General features: G+C 50.4%; 1 protein-coding gene across 10 annotated transcripts in view; it reads left to right on the top strand.

Moving 5' to 3' along the window:
- Positions 1–1761: 1761 nt before the first annotated feature.
- Positions 1762–14395, top strand: part of ABCC8 (ATP binding cassette subfamily C member 8) — an 84088-nt gene continuing 71454 nt past the window's right edge. For 9 of the 10 annotated variants that reach the window (XR_637411.4, XM_021925992.2, XM_021925991.2 and 6 more), the window contains exons 1-3: positions 1776–1966; positions 3566–3707; positions 8378–8499. Coding sequence is in view for 9 of the 10 variants with exons in the window: in XM_021925992.2 (XP_021781684.1) it covers positions 1819–1966; positions 3566–3707; positions 8378–8499 (412 nt within the window). In the remaining variant the exon portion in view is untranslated. Of the gene's footprint in view, positions 1967–3565; positions 3708–8377; positions 8500–14395 lie in introns of all 10 variants that reach the window. The other variant, XM_009186480.4, reaches the window with a different exon arrangement.

Raw genomic sequence — 14395 nt, 5'->3', positions numbered from 1 at the left:
AAGAAAAAATCTTGCTGGGTGACCATGGGCCTGTCATCTCATCTCTCTGAACCTCAGCTGTCTCATTTTTAAAGAAAAGGAATGATGATAAGCACAGCGACGGCAGCTAATACATACTGAGCACTGCCTTACCATATTTCCAAGTCTGACCTTTCCCTGCAGGCTTCACGCAACCATACATATTTCATACGGCTATAATCATGGGAAGCACAATTTTGTTTGCCGTTTTTCACCTGACACTATCTCGTAAACTTTTTCTATTGACTACACAGACTCAGCTAGCACCGTTCCAGCGGCTGCATTTTCCCAGGTTAATTAACCCCTGTCCCTGGTGCAGGATATTTACTGCCACCAAGTTTTCACTATTTTGGCTGATGCTGCAAGAAACATCTTTTGGCTTCAGAGAAATTCTCCAAAGTCAGAGACTGAGGCTTTCAGACCCTGGACCCTGCTCTCCCAAGGCTGTTCACCTAACCCCATCTGCCCTCTGCCTCAGGGCCTGGGCAGAGTCTCGGCCTTGCTGAAGCGTGCTGGAGGGGCTCACCAGGTTCAGCAGCCTCAGGGCAGTCTCAGTGAAGCTTGTAGGCAAAGGAGCTGAAGGGGTCTTCCTTTGGTGTTCCCCTGACCCTTCCTGGGAACTTGCTCATTTATGCTTCATACGCTCTCTAGGAAAGTTCTTCTTAAATCTAACCCCCTAATCCCATTTTCTGTTCTTTCTACATACGATATAAACTTCTTTGGGGCACAGTCTCATGAGAATCTCTCCAGAACGTATAGGAAGGCATAACGTTGTCTGTACAATTTCATGGTGTCCTCCAAATGTTAAGCCTGTTCCAGGTCAGGTTAAGAATTTCAGTCTCCCTCCACTGCCTCGCATCCGTCTGGCCAGATGCGTTTCTAAAGCTCCTCTTTTTCAGCCTGGGGCCGTCACCCATTCTACCCACTGGTCTGCCAGTCGCTGTAGGGTTGTCATGTACCAGAGGCATGAGTACAAATGATGGGGGTGGGGACGGGGGACCTGAGCAGCTGGGGTCGAGCTATGCTTCCCTGCTTGCTGGAACTGAGACCTTGGGGAAGTCATGTTACTGGCCTCCCTTCAGCTCCCTCGCAGCTTGGTTTTCCTCATCAGAAAAATGGAAGTGATTAGAACCTGTACTTAGCAAGAGTGCTGGGAGATCCTCGTGTGAAAGTGCCAGATAAGCTGTAAAGTAGTACCTAGGATTGCCCCACCTGGGACCACTTTTGAAAACGCCCAAGCCCCACCCCCCACCACCACCAACACAAGGTAACATTCTGCCCCACTTTTCTCGTCCATGTAGGGTGGAGACTTGCGCCACTCTGCCCCCCGTCCCTCGGCTCTCTACATCCACCGCACCACGCCCAGGTGAACTCACGCTCGGGACCCTGAACCCGCCCACTCCAGGCCATGTGGACCCTTCTCTCTTCTGCACACCCCACCCTCCTTTCCTACCCAGACTCCAGTGTGCCCACACCCCACTCCCCATCTCCGCCTGCCCTTCCCCTCGCCCCCAGCGCACGCGCGCATCGGGGCACTCACGAAGCGACCCAGGCAACATCTGCGAGCACGCGCCTCCATATCTGGAAGGCGGGCGCAGGCGTGGCAGGGCGGGTCGGGCTCCTAGCCGTCCCCACGGTCCCGCAGGTGGTGGTGCAGGGCGGGGTGCGGGAGAGGGAGGCCGGCGGGGCGGGGCGGGGCCCGGGAGGGCGGGGGCCTGACGGCTGGGCCGGGCGGCGGAGCTGCGAGGGACAGAGGCTCGGGAGGCGCGCGGAGCCAGCGGAGCCCGAGCCCGCGCCGCCATGCCCCTGGCCTTCTGCGGCAGCGAGAACCACTCGGCCGCCTACCGGGTGGACCAGGGCGTCCTCAACAACGGCTGCTTTGTGGACGCGCTCAACGTGGTGCCGCATGTTTTCCTACTCTTCATCACCTTCCCCATCCTCTTCATCGGTGAGTGCGCGCGGCGAGCAGCGGAGGAGGGGACGGGAGAGCAGGGAGGGAGGAGGAGGAGGCGCTGCGCGCCGCACCGCTCGGCGTCCCCTTCCGGCCCATGACAGCCTCGTTCCCGGGGTCCCCTGTCCTGTGTCCTGCCCGCCGGTCCCTGCATTCGCACACCAGCTCATCCCTTCACTCCCCCGGTGCCTCCGATCCCGCGCCAAACACAGCTGACGTTTGTGACCCACGGGATCGCCAAGTTTTGCTTCTGCAGGGCCAAGAGCTGGGATGGGGGAAAGGGAAAGAGGAGGTCTCTGCACGCAGTGGGGAAGTGGAGAGGGGTCGGGCCTCATCCTCCGTGGCGCAGCTTAGGGAGCCGGGTCACCCCTCCCGCAAGGCACCCTCCCACTCAGCCGCAGCTGGGCCTAGGGAGGAGGGAAGCCTGTGCTTCGGAGCCTGGGATGGAGGCCCCGCTAACCACTATGCTTTCACCGGGCTGAGCCGCGCAGTGGTCCGTGATCTTTGACAGTCCCGGGCCCGCGCCCTGGGCGAGGAGAGGCGAGAGCTAGGGACTTGGATTCCCTTCCCCCGCCACCCCACCCAGGCATGTGTCTCCAGAGCGCAGCTTCTCAGGCTCTGCGCAAAGTAGCTCAGACTTGCCGACCCAGCGACCCCGGCGCCCCTGCTTGCAAAGTTGGGGGCCACGGCTGGGACAATCGTGCGTGACTCTCCACTGAGGTCCCCCCGCCCCCATCTCTCTCCAAGACCTTGGCTCTTCCAGACCAGTCAAGTCTATCAACTCATAGGGTGTCCCCTGCCTCCCCAAAACGTGCTCATTCACTTTAAGAAAAAAAGCAAATCTTAAAATTCATGTACAGCTTTGGGGAAGAAAGGAAAGATTGTCACAAAATTAGATTTACAAGAGGTTGCTGCAGAAGCAGAGTTGCTAGTTATTAACAAACACAGTTAGACAGAAATAGAAAGAAAACATACAAAATATGTGCTCGTATGTGCATCAAAAATAAAAAAAAGAACAGCATTTTCACTTCTGTTCTCAACCAAATGGTTTATTAACCTGATGACTTGTCACACAAGAAGTTAGCGTGTATAATGGGGTACCTTGGCAGGGCACAGGGGCTCACGGCTGTAATTCCAGCACTTTGGTGGGCTGTGACAGGAAGATTGCTTGAGTCCAGGAGTTTGAGACCAGCTTGGGCAACATAATGAGATCCCCTTCTTTCTACAAAAAATTAAAAATTAGCTGAACATGGTGATGTGCGCCTGTAGTCCCAGCTACTCAGGAGGCTGGAGGATCACTTTAGCCTAGGAGATCAAGGCTGCAGTGAGCAGGGGTCGTGGCACTGCACTCCAGCAGAGGCAACAGAGCAAGACCCTCTCTCAAAAAGAAAAAAAGGTGTGGTGGGGGGAGGTACCAGCATAGGACCAGGCTGAATGAGTTGGACGTTTAGTTTGTGTGCACCAACCTTGGGGATTCTCATGTGTAGGTGTCACCCCCACCATGGTCCCAATGCCCAAGCAACCTTCTGGGGTTCATGCACCCTCCTCCTCCTCCAAGTGGGCAGGCATCCTGCCTCTGACTGTCTTTCCCTGCAGGATGGGGCAGTCAGAGCTCCAAGGTGCACATCCATCACAGCACGTGGCTTCATTTCCCTGGGCACAACCTGCGGTGGATCCTGACTTTCATGCTGCTCTTCGTCCTGGTGTGTGAGATTGCAGAGGGCATCCTGTCTGATGGGTGAGTGACTGTCTGAGGACTCAGGAAAGTGAATCTGCTACAGGGTACTTCCTGAAAGGCCGAAGGAGACGCTAGCTCACCTGCATTCCACAAGCCCATATCTTTTGTTACTACATCCAGCAACTCAATGTCTCCTATGTGCCAACCTCTCTGAGCTGGGCTTGGACACAAGTGAGTCCCAGGCCCTGCCATCAGTCCAGGAGAGTGGAGGGAGCATGGATCTGCATGCTAAGTCCCAGTGAAATAATGCTAGAGCGTATTAGAATGCCACAATTCCAGTGGAAAATGCCAGGTCTCTTCTACAAGCTGCTGGAGTTACCTTCTTGGAAAAAAAAAAAAAAATCTAAGCATGCCACCCACTCTTGCATAAGACCTTTCCTTGATTCTCAGCTGTTTCGAAGATGTGGTCTCAGATCCTCAGCCCACCATCCAAGGTCTTCACAGTCAGCCCCACCTGTCTCTGGCCTCATTCCCTATGCCTACCTTCCCTTTGGGTCTCACAGCACACTCCTCCCACCTCTGGTACAGCACGGATCATACTGTATGTTAAAGTTTATGTCTATTTGCAAAACTGTCTTCTGAGTCAGAAAGGCCTAAGAGTTAGAATCTGAGTCTTGTTCATCTTTGTATTCACAGTGCAAGGCATGTGATAAACATAAACATTATTCAGTCCATAAACATTTATTGGGTCCTTAGGAAAATAAATGAAACTGTGTTACAAATAATTACTCTGGGAGGCAAGAGGAAGGCAGAGTTGGGCAAGTTCCGTGGTTGAGAGGGCTTTGGAGCGGAGTCTGGAAGGGTGACTAGGTTTCTGACACACAGAGGGGGAAGGAGAGAGAGAGCTTGTGGTGCCTGAGGGAAGAGAAAAGGCACCAAAGAGAAAAGCAGGTAGGGCTAGGGAGCAGCGCAGGGGCTGGAGCATTAAACACAGGCTGGGGAGCGATGGAGGCTGAGGCTGGGAACCCAGGTTGGGGCATCTCAGGAGGACTGTGAATCCCAGACTGCATGTTTGGGTTGGATTTGGTCAGCAGTTTGGAAAAGAAGAGGGATGTCATCAGCATAACACTTTTAGGTGAGAACCTGAAGAGGTGTTCAGCGCAGGCTGGAGGCAGGGAGAAGCTAGAGGTATAATAGAAGTGTCACTTAGCATTGATTGCAGTAGTCTAGGTGAGCGATAACTGCAGACAGAAATGGTGTGTCCACAGTCGAGGACAGAAGAGGAGCTGGAGCAGCCATCTCACTAAGGAAGAATCCAGTAAGCAGCAAGAATGAGAGACTGCCAGGAGAGGGAGTGATGGAGGAGAGGGATATTTGGCTTGAGTATCTGAGGTCCAGCACCCCCTGAGCTGCAATCAGACTATCCAGACTGCACTCCTGCAGCACTGCCTGGCTCCTGTAGTTGGATGGCAGGGGATAGGCTCCCTCATCCTCCCTCCCGTTCCCCACCTTCCCTCCCCCAGTGTCCCTGCATCCTGGCTTCAGCAGTGATCTCTGTAATACCTGCTTGCCTTGGAGGCAGCAGTTCTCCCTGCTTATCAAAGTCCCCAGACCAGCAAGAAGACCAGAAGGCATACTGCTACACAAGCAGGTGACAAGTCCGCCTCCACCCCCACCCCTACACCCCTTCCAAAGTAGCACAAATGCCACAGCGAGCCCTCAGATGTTAAATACTCACCAGATGGTGACAGAGGAAGACACCCCGCCCTTGGAGAAGGAAGACCTGGGTCTTTAGAAAGCACTTCTGCTGTGTACCAGCTATGGGACTTTGGACAAGTCATTTGGGCTTTCTGGGCCGCATAAGCATTTATAAATATACGATAAAACATTTTAGATGCCAACTTAAAAATGTGTGAGAAAGTATAAGGTGTTTCAAAATTATTTCAAGGAGTAAAGAGGCAAGAGTTTTGAAGACCCGTGGGCAGAGTGGTGGCTGTTCCCAGTGTGACCATTCATGACTGCTCTCTGGCCTTGTGAAACAAGCATCATAGTCCCTGGCTTGGCTGCCTCATGGGGCTGTGGAGGATGAACTTTGAGCACGGACAGGGTGCAGAGCCGGGACATGGCAGAGCACTGGGCAGACTGTGTATTCCCAGGATGTAGGAAACTGGAATGAATGAGTCCAGGGACGCCTTCCTGCTGGCTGTCAGCAGCCCCTCCTGTGTGTGGCTGCTCTGCTTTAGCTCAGTGCAAAGGGCCATCTCCCCCCAGGGCACAGATCAGCTTGAGCTGAGTAATTGTCATTTGGTCTTTGTGAGCTCCTACCCCCAGGGATGGCAAGCTTGAGTGAGGGCAGGAAAAGAGCAGACAGGAGAAGTCACAGACCCTTGTGATACCCCTAGTCTAATCCAGCCTGGGTTTTCAGAGCTGTCTGGAAATTTAGGGGGCAGGTGGGAGTGGAGGCTGATTAAGGCTGCCCTGATTTGATTTAGAGTGAGCCTCATTTAGTGAATAATTAAGCCATCTTAAACCTGTAGCACTTCTCCTCTTCCTTTGGGTATTATTTCTGTGCGTGATGCTCTGAATTCAGAACAATCAAAGCAGGATAAGTTAGTGAAGAAGATTTTTTAAAATAACTACAATATTTTCCCAGACCACCATACACTGGATAAAGCCCATATATAAAACTTTACCTAATTTCTTAACTAACTCAGTTTGTATTATTTAACAAAGCAGCTAAAAACTATTCTATGAAACCGTGCCATGAAATATTTAGTTCAATTATGTTTAATCCTCATCTTATTTCATCTTATAAAATTTTAGCATTTCTCCCTCCTATTGCAAAAAAAAAAAAAAGCACTTATATCAACATATGATAAAACATGTTTAGATGTCAGCTTAAAAATGTGTGAGAGAGTAGAGGGTGTTTCAAAATCTTTTCAAGGAGTAAAGAGGCAAGAGTTTTGAAGATCCCCGGAAAGGGTGTTGGCTGTGCCCAGTGTTGCCATTCATGATTGCTCTCTAGCCTTGTCTCTCTTGTACTTTCTATATTACTTTGAAGACCTTTTGTGGAGAATATCCACTAAAGAATATCAATATTTACCATTTCATTAAACAAGAAATGTGGAGTTTGCCTTTTCAAGTTGGTTTGGTGCTCATTGATGTTTTCAGGGACACAGCCTCTTCCCGTCTTTCCACACCATCCTCTGTGTGTCAGCCTATCTTCCCCATGGTCACAAGGTGGCTGCCTAGCTCCGGGAATTGCTTAGCATGAGCAGACAGGGCATTCTCCCGACATGCTTCTCCTTTATGAGGGAGATTATTCTTTCCTTGACATCTCACTGGCCAGAATATGTGGACCAACACCGGCAAAGGGGTATGGAATTGCATGACTTCTTAAACCAATCGCCATCCATTCCCCCTGGGGCTGGGTACATTGCTGCTGGAGCAAACCTGTGGTCCTCCTGGCACAGAATAAGGGGAAGATGCTCTTTGGTGGAGAGCCCACATTGCCTTTACACTTGCACCTCAGTCCCACCAGACCCACTGGGGTCACAGGATGGCTCTCCTCATGTCCTTCCTTCTTCTCTGTTGAACTCTTATATATCCTTCAAAGTCCAACCTGGTGCCACCTCCTCTAGGAAGCTGTCCTTGGTTGCCCACCCTCTCCTTTGTCCTCTCTCAGCCTCTGTCCATTGGCGGTATCACTTCCCTAGCCTGCTGACTCCAAGAGTTAGCTCTGAGCATGGCAGCCTCCTCCCTACCATCAGCGTTTCAAGGGCAGGGACCCTTGGCACACTGGATAGAAGTAGCCTGGTGGGCAACAGCAGCACTGAGGCATCAGGCTGTAGCAGGCCATCTGGGAATGGAATGAGTCCCACAGGGCTGGAGCAGAAAGGGCAGGCTGGGCAGCTCTGGTAAAGTGGCTGGAGGCCACATAGCCTGGGCCTTTCGTTCTAGGCTGAGCAGAGTGGGTTTTGCTGTCTGCAGGAGAGAGCTGTGGAAGGGCATGATCATGACTAAGTAAGGTGACCCTCTTCACCAGGCACGGGGAAGACTGAGGCCTGGGAGGAGGCTCTGGCTGCCTCTGGGTCTTACCCCCAGACCAGGGTCCACCCACCTAGAGGCCTCTGTGAGTTAAAGTGAAAAGAATATGAGCTGATATTGACTGCTGCATTCCCCATCCTGAGGGAGAAGACAAAATCAGGACCTTGGAAATGCCTCTTCATGCCTCAGTTTCCTCAACCATAAAATGGGAGACTAAGAGTACCCACTTGATGGGGTTTAATGAAGATTAAGTGGGTTAATATATATCGCATGCTTAGAACAGTGCCTGGCACAGGGTAAATGTTCCATAAATATTGACTCTCATCAGTTTGTTATCACAGCCCCGGGGAGGGTGCCAATGCTGACGTATGCTGTTCATGTTAAATGGGACTGTCACTGGGTGAGTTGTGGCATACAGGCCCCTGCACTGCTCAAGAGATCCCAGCGACCCTTGTGCTTAGGGCTCAGCACACAGTAAGACCTCCAAATATCCAGTTCTACTCCACGTACTGGCAGCTCTGCCCGGCCTATACTCCAAATATGCCCATTAACTAAAGGGCCCTGCAGCCTATACAGTGATGCTATAAAAGTTCAGTGTTCAGCCTTCGGAATTCAAGGCCTGGGCTGCTCTGTTGCAGTACTTAGAACATCCCCATCCTGTCTATTTCTCTCTCCCATCTCAGGGTGACCGAATCCCGCCACCTCCACCTGTACATGCCAGCCGGGATGGCGTTCATGGCTGCTGTCACCTCTGTGGTCTACTATCACAACATCGAGACTTCCAACTTCCCCAAGCTGCTAATTGGTAAGTGAGGTATAGGAGGGAGGCGCATTTCTTCAGATAATGTTTACTGAGGACTCACTATGTGCCAGGTACTGCTCTAGACAGTAGAGATTCGGAATCGAAGAAGAAAAAAAATCTCTGTCTTCATGGAGCTTACAGTCTGGTGAAGGAGGACAGACGGGCAAATACAGTGAATAAACAAACAAACAAATAGGTAGTGGTGATGCTATGAAGAAAATCAAGCTGAGTAAGGGGTAGGGGCAATGGCCATGTTGCTATCTACACAGGATGGTCAGGGAAGGGCTTTGGTAAATGTGGGTGTGCAGGTATTTGGGGGAAACTGTTCCCTGCAAGGGGAGTGACAAGTGCAAAGGCCTCTGATAGGGATAGATTTGGCAAAGATGTCACTGTGGGCAAAGCCAAATGAGCAAGGGGAAGAGTGGGAGGTGAGGGCTGGCGCCAGGAGAGGAGCAAGGAAGAGTCACAGGCTCTGGGCCTGAGCACCTGGGTGAACTGTGGCATCAATAACTGATGTGGCAGAGGAGGGGAAGGTGGGCTGTGGTGGGATCAAGTTTTCTATTGGGGGCATATTGAGCTTGAGATGTCACAGAGACAGCCAACTCAAGTGTCAAGTTGGGCTTTCATGGGGAGGTCAGGCAGGGTAAGAGCTACACTTTCAGGAGGTGGGCCTTGTAGATGGCATCTAAAGGCTGAGCCTGGGGCCGGGTGCCCTGGCTCATACCTGTAATCCCAGCACTTTGGGAGGCCAAGGTGGACGGATCACCTGAGGTCAGCAGTTTGAGACCAGCCTGGCCAATATGAGAAACCCCCACCTCTACTAAAAATACAAAAATTAGCTTGGCGTGGTGGCGCACACTGGTGGTCCCAGCTACTCAGGAGACTGAGGCAGGTGAATCACTTGAATCCAGGAGGCAGAGGTTGTAGTGAGATGAGATCGCACCACTGCAGTCCAGCCTGGGTGACAGAGCAAGACTCGTCAGGAAAGAAAGGAAAGAAAGAAAAGAAAAGAAAAGAAGGAAAGAGAAGAGAAGAGAAAAGAAAAGAAAAAAGAAAGGGAGAAAGAAAGCTTGAGACTGGAAGAGGTGACCTGGGGAGAGAAGAGAAAGGCTCTGGGACCAGAACTTCAGGTTTGCGAACATTTAGAGAGACTCAGGAAGGAGTGCCCACTTAGAGCTTCTGAAATGTTAAATACTGCAGGACTGGGGTCCCAGGCAGAAGCAACAGGATGATGGTTGACGTTTACTGAGTATGTGCTGTGGAGGAGGCTCCGTGCCATGTTCCTTATATTCATTGTCCCACAGGCTAATTCCCCCAGCCTCCTTATTGGTATTGTTAATATCCCCATTTTCCAATGTGGACCCTGAAACTGAGAGGTTAAAAATAATAACGGCAAATACTTACTTTGTACTTACCGTATGCCAGGCCCCATCCTACCTATGTGATGTATATTAACTCATTAAATCCTTTCAACAACTCTATGAGGTAGGTACCTTTATTATTTTCCCTTTACATATCAGAAAACTGAGGCTCAGCGGTTAAATAACTAGCACTAATCTAGCTCGTCAAGGGGCACAGCCGGGAATCTAGCATCCGTGCAATCTCCTAATCATTTCTGACACTGTATGTCTAAGGGCCCTCAGACTCTGTCCTTGGGGCAAATGTATCAATCTGTAGGTTGGCCTCTCTACTAGGGTTCAGCCTGTGTGTCTAAGGCTGGGGCTGTACATCTGGCAGTTAGACTGTGTTCACACTGTGTCATTAAGTCGGACTGATTTTTAGGAATCACAGCATCGAATTGACATTTGGAGTCTGGCACGCTCTGTGCTAAGCCAGTGACATTGTTGTGTTCAGGGAGTACAGGGTGTTTCTTGCACTAATCACAGGTCTGCCTTTCTGTAGAAGGTGGGATCTGAGCTCCATCAGAATTATCCAGGTGATCCCCCTACCCCTAACCCAGGGCCCCCGACGTGAGTATGAATGGAAGCTGGGGGAAGCAGGTTGAGAGGGGAGAAGTTAAATACAGGCTTCAGAGAGCCACCCTGCTTCCATTTCTGAAGCAGCTCCTCATCTGTAGAGAACTCTTCACTAACCACCAGGGCCTGGCTGACCAGTGCCCTCTGGAAACACCCTGTGTGGACATCCGAGGAGTTCATTTTCTCATTCTCCAGTAAAAACATAATGTTCTCTCTTTAAAGCACAAGCTATCACCCATGGATGGATTTGTCCTTTTCTAAGGAACAAAGACTAACTCCCTCCATTCCCCTTGTTGGAGTTATCTTCCCTTGAAAGGAGGCTCCACAGAGCCAGAAATTCTAGAACAGGGAAAAGTGGAAGGGACGCGCCTGTGAGCTGCAGGGACAGAGGGCAATGCATATTGGGAGAATGGCTGGCCCTCTGAGGAGTCTGATGTCTGACCTGGGTATGGAGTCCCACAGAAAGGGGACCTGTGGTGCAGCTTACATTTTTCCTTGAAGGAACCATGATCCTGGAACCCAGATGAAGCCAAGGAAATGTTCTCTGAAAGTCATATTTGAGCTGAGAACTGAAGACACTAACTGGAAGAAGGGAGGAAAGAGTGCTTCAGGTAGAGGGAACAGCATGTGCAAAGGCCCCAAGGCAGAAGGAACAAAACACATTAGAAAATTCAGAAGAGGCCGGGCGCGGTGACTCAAGCCTGTAATCCCAGCACTTTGGGAGGCCGAGACGGGCAGATCACGAGGTCAGGAGATCGAGACCATCCTAGCTAACATGGTGAAACCCCGTCTCTACTAAAAAAAAATACAAAAAACTAGCCGGGCGAGGTGGCAGGCACCTGTAGTCCCAGCTACTCAGGAGGCTGAGGCAGGAGAATGGTGTGAACCCAGGAGGCAGAGCTCACAGTGAGCTGAGATCCAGCCACTGCACTCCAGCCTGGGCGATAGAGCGAGACTCCGTCTCAAAAAAAGAAAAAAGAAAAAAGAAAAAGAAAATTCAGAAGAAAAAGAGTGGCAGGGGTGCAAAGTAGAGGGGAGCTGGACTTTGGGTTTTGTTTGCTTGTGCCCAGGCTGGAGTACAGTGACCCCACCTTGGGTCACTACAACCTCCACCTCCTAGGTTCAAGCAGATTATCGTGCCTCAGCCTGCTGAGTAGCTGGGAATACAGGCATGCACCACTACACTCGGATAATTTTTTGTGTTTTTAGAAGAGTTGGGATTTCACCCTGTTGACCAGGCTGGTCTTGAACTCCTGGCCTTAAATGATCAAGTCTCAACTTTCCAAAGTGTTGAGATTACTGCCGTGAGCCACCGTACCCAGCTAGAAGGTTGCACCACAGATGTTGGCCTTTATCACAACAGCAATGGGAAGTTTGTGTGTGTGTGCGTGTCTGTGTGGTTTAACATAAAATTTATCATCTTAACCATTTTTAAGTATAGTGTTCTGTGACATTAAGTATATTCACAGCTGGGCATGGTGCCTCATGCCTGTAATCCCAGCACCTTGGGAGGCCAAGGCAGGTCGATTGCTTGAGCTCAGAAGTTCGAGACCAGCCTGGCCAATGTGGCAAAACCCCATCTCTACAAAAAACATAAAAATTAGCTGGGCATGGCAATGTACACCTGTAGTCCCAACTACTTGGGAGGCTGAGGTGGGAGGATCGTGGGAGGCTGAGGAGGGAGGATCATTTGAGACTGGGAAGTGGAGGCTACAATGAGCCAAGATTGTGCCATTGCACTCCAGCCAAGATTGTGCCACTGCAGCACACCAACATGGCACATGTATACATATGTAACAAACCTGCACGTTGTGCACATGTACCCTAGAACATAAAGTATAATACAAAAAGAAATATATATATATGCACCAATAAAAATTAGAAAAAAAAGAAAAAAAAAAAAAAAGGATTGTGCCATTGCACTCCAGCCTAGACAACAGAGTGAGACCCTGTCTCAAAAAAAGAAAAAAAGGTATATTCACATTGCTGTGTAGCCATCACCACTATCCATCTTCAGAACTTTTTCATCTTCCCAAGTTGAAACGCTGTACCTATTAAACGAGAACTTCCCACTTCTCCCTCCTTACAGCCCCTGGAAACCACCATTCTACTTTCTATCTATGAATTAGGGCACTCTAGGTACCTCATCTAAGCAGCATCATACACTATTTGTCTTTTTTTTAATTTTTTTTTTTTGAGACAGAGTCTTGCTCTGTTGCCCAGATTAGAGTGCAGTGGTGTGATCTCGACTCACTGCAACCTCTGCTTCCCTGGTTCAAGCGATTCTCCTGCCTCAGCCTCCTGAGTAGCTGGGATTACAGGCGCTCGCCACCATGCCTGGCTAATTTTTGTATTTTTAGTAGAGACAGGGTTTCACCATGTTGGCCAGGCTGGTCTTGAACTCCTGATCTTGTGATCCACCCACCTCAGCCTCCCAAAATGCTGGGATTACAGGTGTGAGCCACCATGCCCGTCCTATTTGTCTTTTTATGACTTGCTTATTTCACTGAGCATAATGTCCTCAAGGTTCATCTATGTTGTAGCATGTATTGAAATTTTTTTTCCTTCCTTTTTAAGGCTAATATTCCACTGTATGGATATTTCACTAATATTCCACTGTATGGATATGCCACATTTTCTTTATCTATTCATCTGTCAGTGGGTTGCTTTCACCTCTTGACTCTTGTAAATAGCACTGCTATGAACATGGGTGCATTGAGGGGTTTTGAACATAATCATAATAATTGCTTTATGGAGACCAGCTTGGAGGAGAACAAGATGGGGAGGAAGTGGGGAAACCAATGAGAAGGCTCTCAGGGTGGAGTGGGAATCCAGAGGAGACATGATGATGCCTGGACTTAGGTGGTATACCACAGGGATGGAGAGAAGTAGATAGATTCAAGATATTTAGGAGGTGAAATAGACAGCATTTGTTAATGGGAGAGGTGTGGGGTAAGGGAGAAGATTGGAGGGAGAAGGAGGAGTAATGGGAGCTCACCAGCAGTCCCCATGTTATGCCTCTTTCCTTCCTTTTCCCTCTTCTCTCATCAGGCATTCAGCTTTTGCTGAGTGCTGCTGTGTCTGGCAACAGGCTGAGCACTCAGCACTGCAGGACAGGACTGTGCAAAAAACCTCTGGGCCTAGTCCTGGGTCCACCGCTAATTCCCTGTGTGACCTTGCACAAGACATCCAAGTTCTCTGAGCCTCCGATTCCCCACCCGGGCAGGAAGAAGAATAAGTCCCTGCCTAAGTCATAGGGTTGTAATGAAGAGCAAATCAGACCATATCTGTTAAGTGTTAGGGACAAGACAGGCGTGAGGCATATTTTCAAGTCAGCTCCAGTAGGCAGCTCTCACTAAGGGCTAAAGGGCTTCTGAGGCCTGGGATAGAATCTGTCCAAGAGTGGAGTGGAGGCAGGGGGACAGCCTTCAGCTGTGGAATTCCTCGAGACCTAGAGACCAGCCTGAGCTGGGGGACATTATTCCAGTCCTGATTCTTGGGACCAGAAGGCAGATACTTCTGCCCCCCATCCTCATGTCCTCATGCAGGGACCCAAGGTGGATGGCATTGATCCCCTGGGTGAGCTCAGCCCTGGGCACAGGGTGGGGCCCAACATCTCAACCTGTTTCCTAACCCTGAGCCAGGCAGGACAGATCCCAGATTTGTCCCCAAGCGATGCTCTGGCTTCCATGCCTAGGCCCACATAGGGATAGAGGGCAGAGTGAAAGTCTCTCTCCCTCACTCAAGTCCTCTGGAGAGGGGCTCTGTGGCATGAGGCTGACCTTATCCGCATGTGGTCTAAGAGGGAGGAGGAAAGAGCTGCCAGTGCTAAAATCTCCCCCACCCTAAGAGGGGGACTTCACAGGTTATTGCTGGTTTTGGTTGTTGGACGCTGACAGTGATTTACTGGCAGATTGAAGTGG

Source organism: Papio anubis, chromosome 12 (genome assembly GCF_008728515.1).
Source record: "Papio anubis isolate 15944 chromosome 12, Panubis1.0, whole genome shotgun sequence".
Lineage (NCBI taxonomy): Eukaryota > Metazoa > Chordata > Mammalia > Primates > Cercopithecidae > Papio > Papio anubis.
Note: the sequence above shows the minus strand (reverse complement) of the source record. Positions and strands in the feature narration are given on the sequence as shown.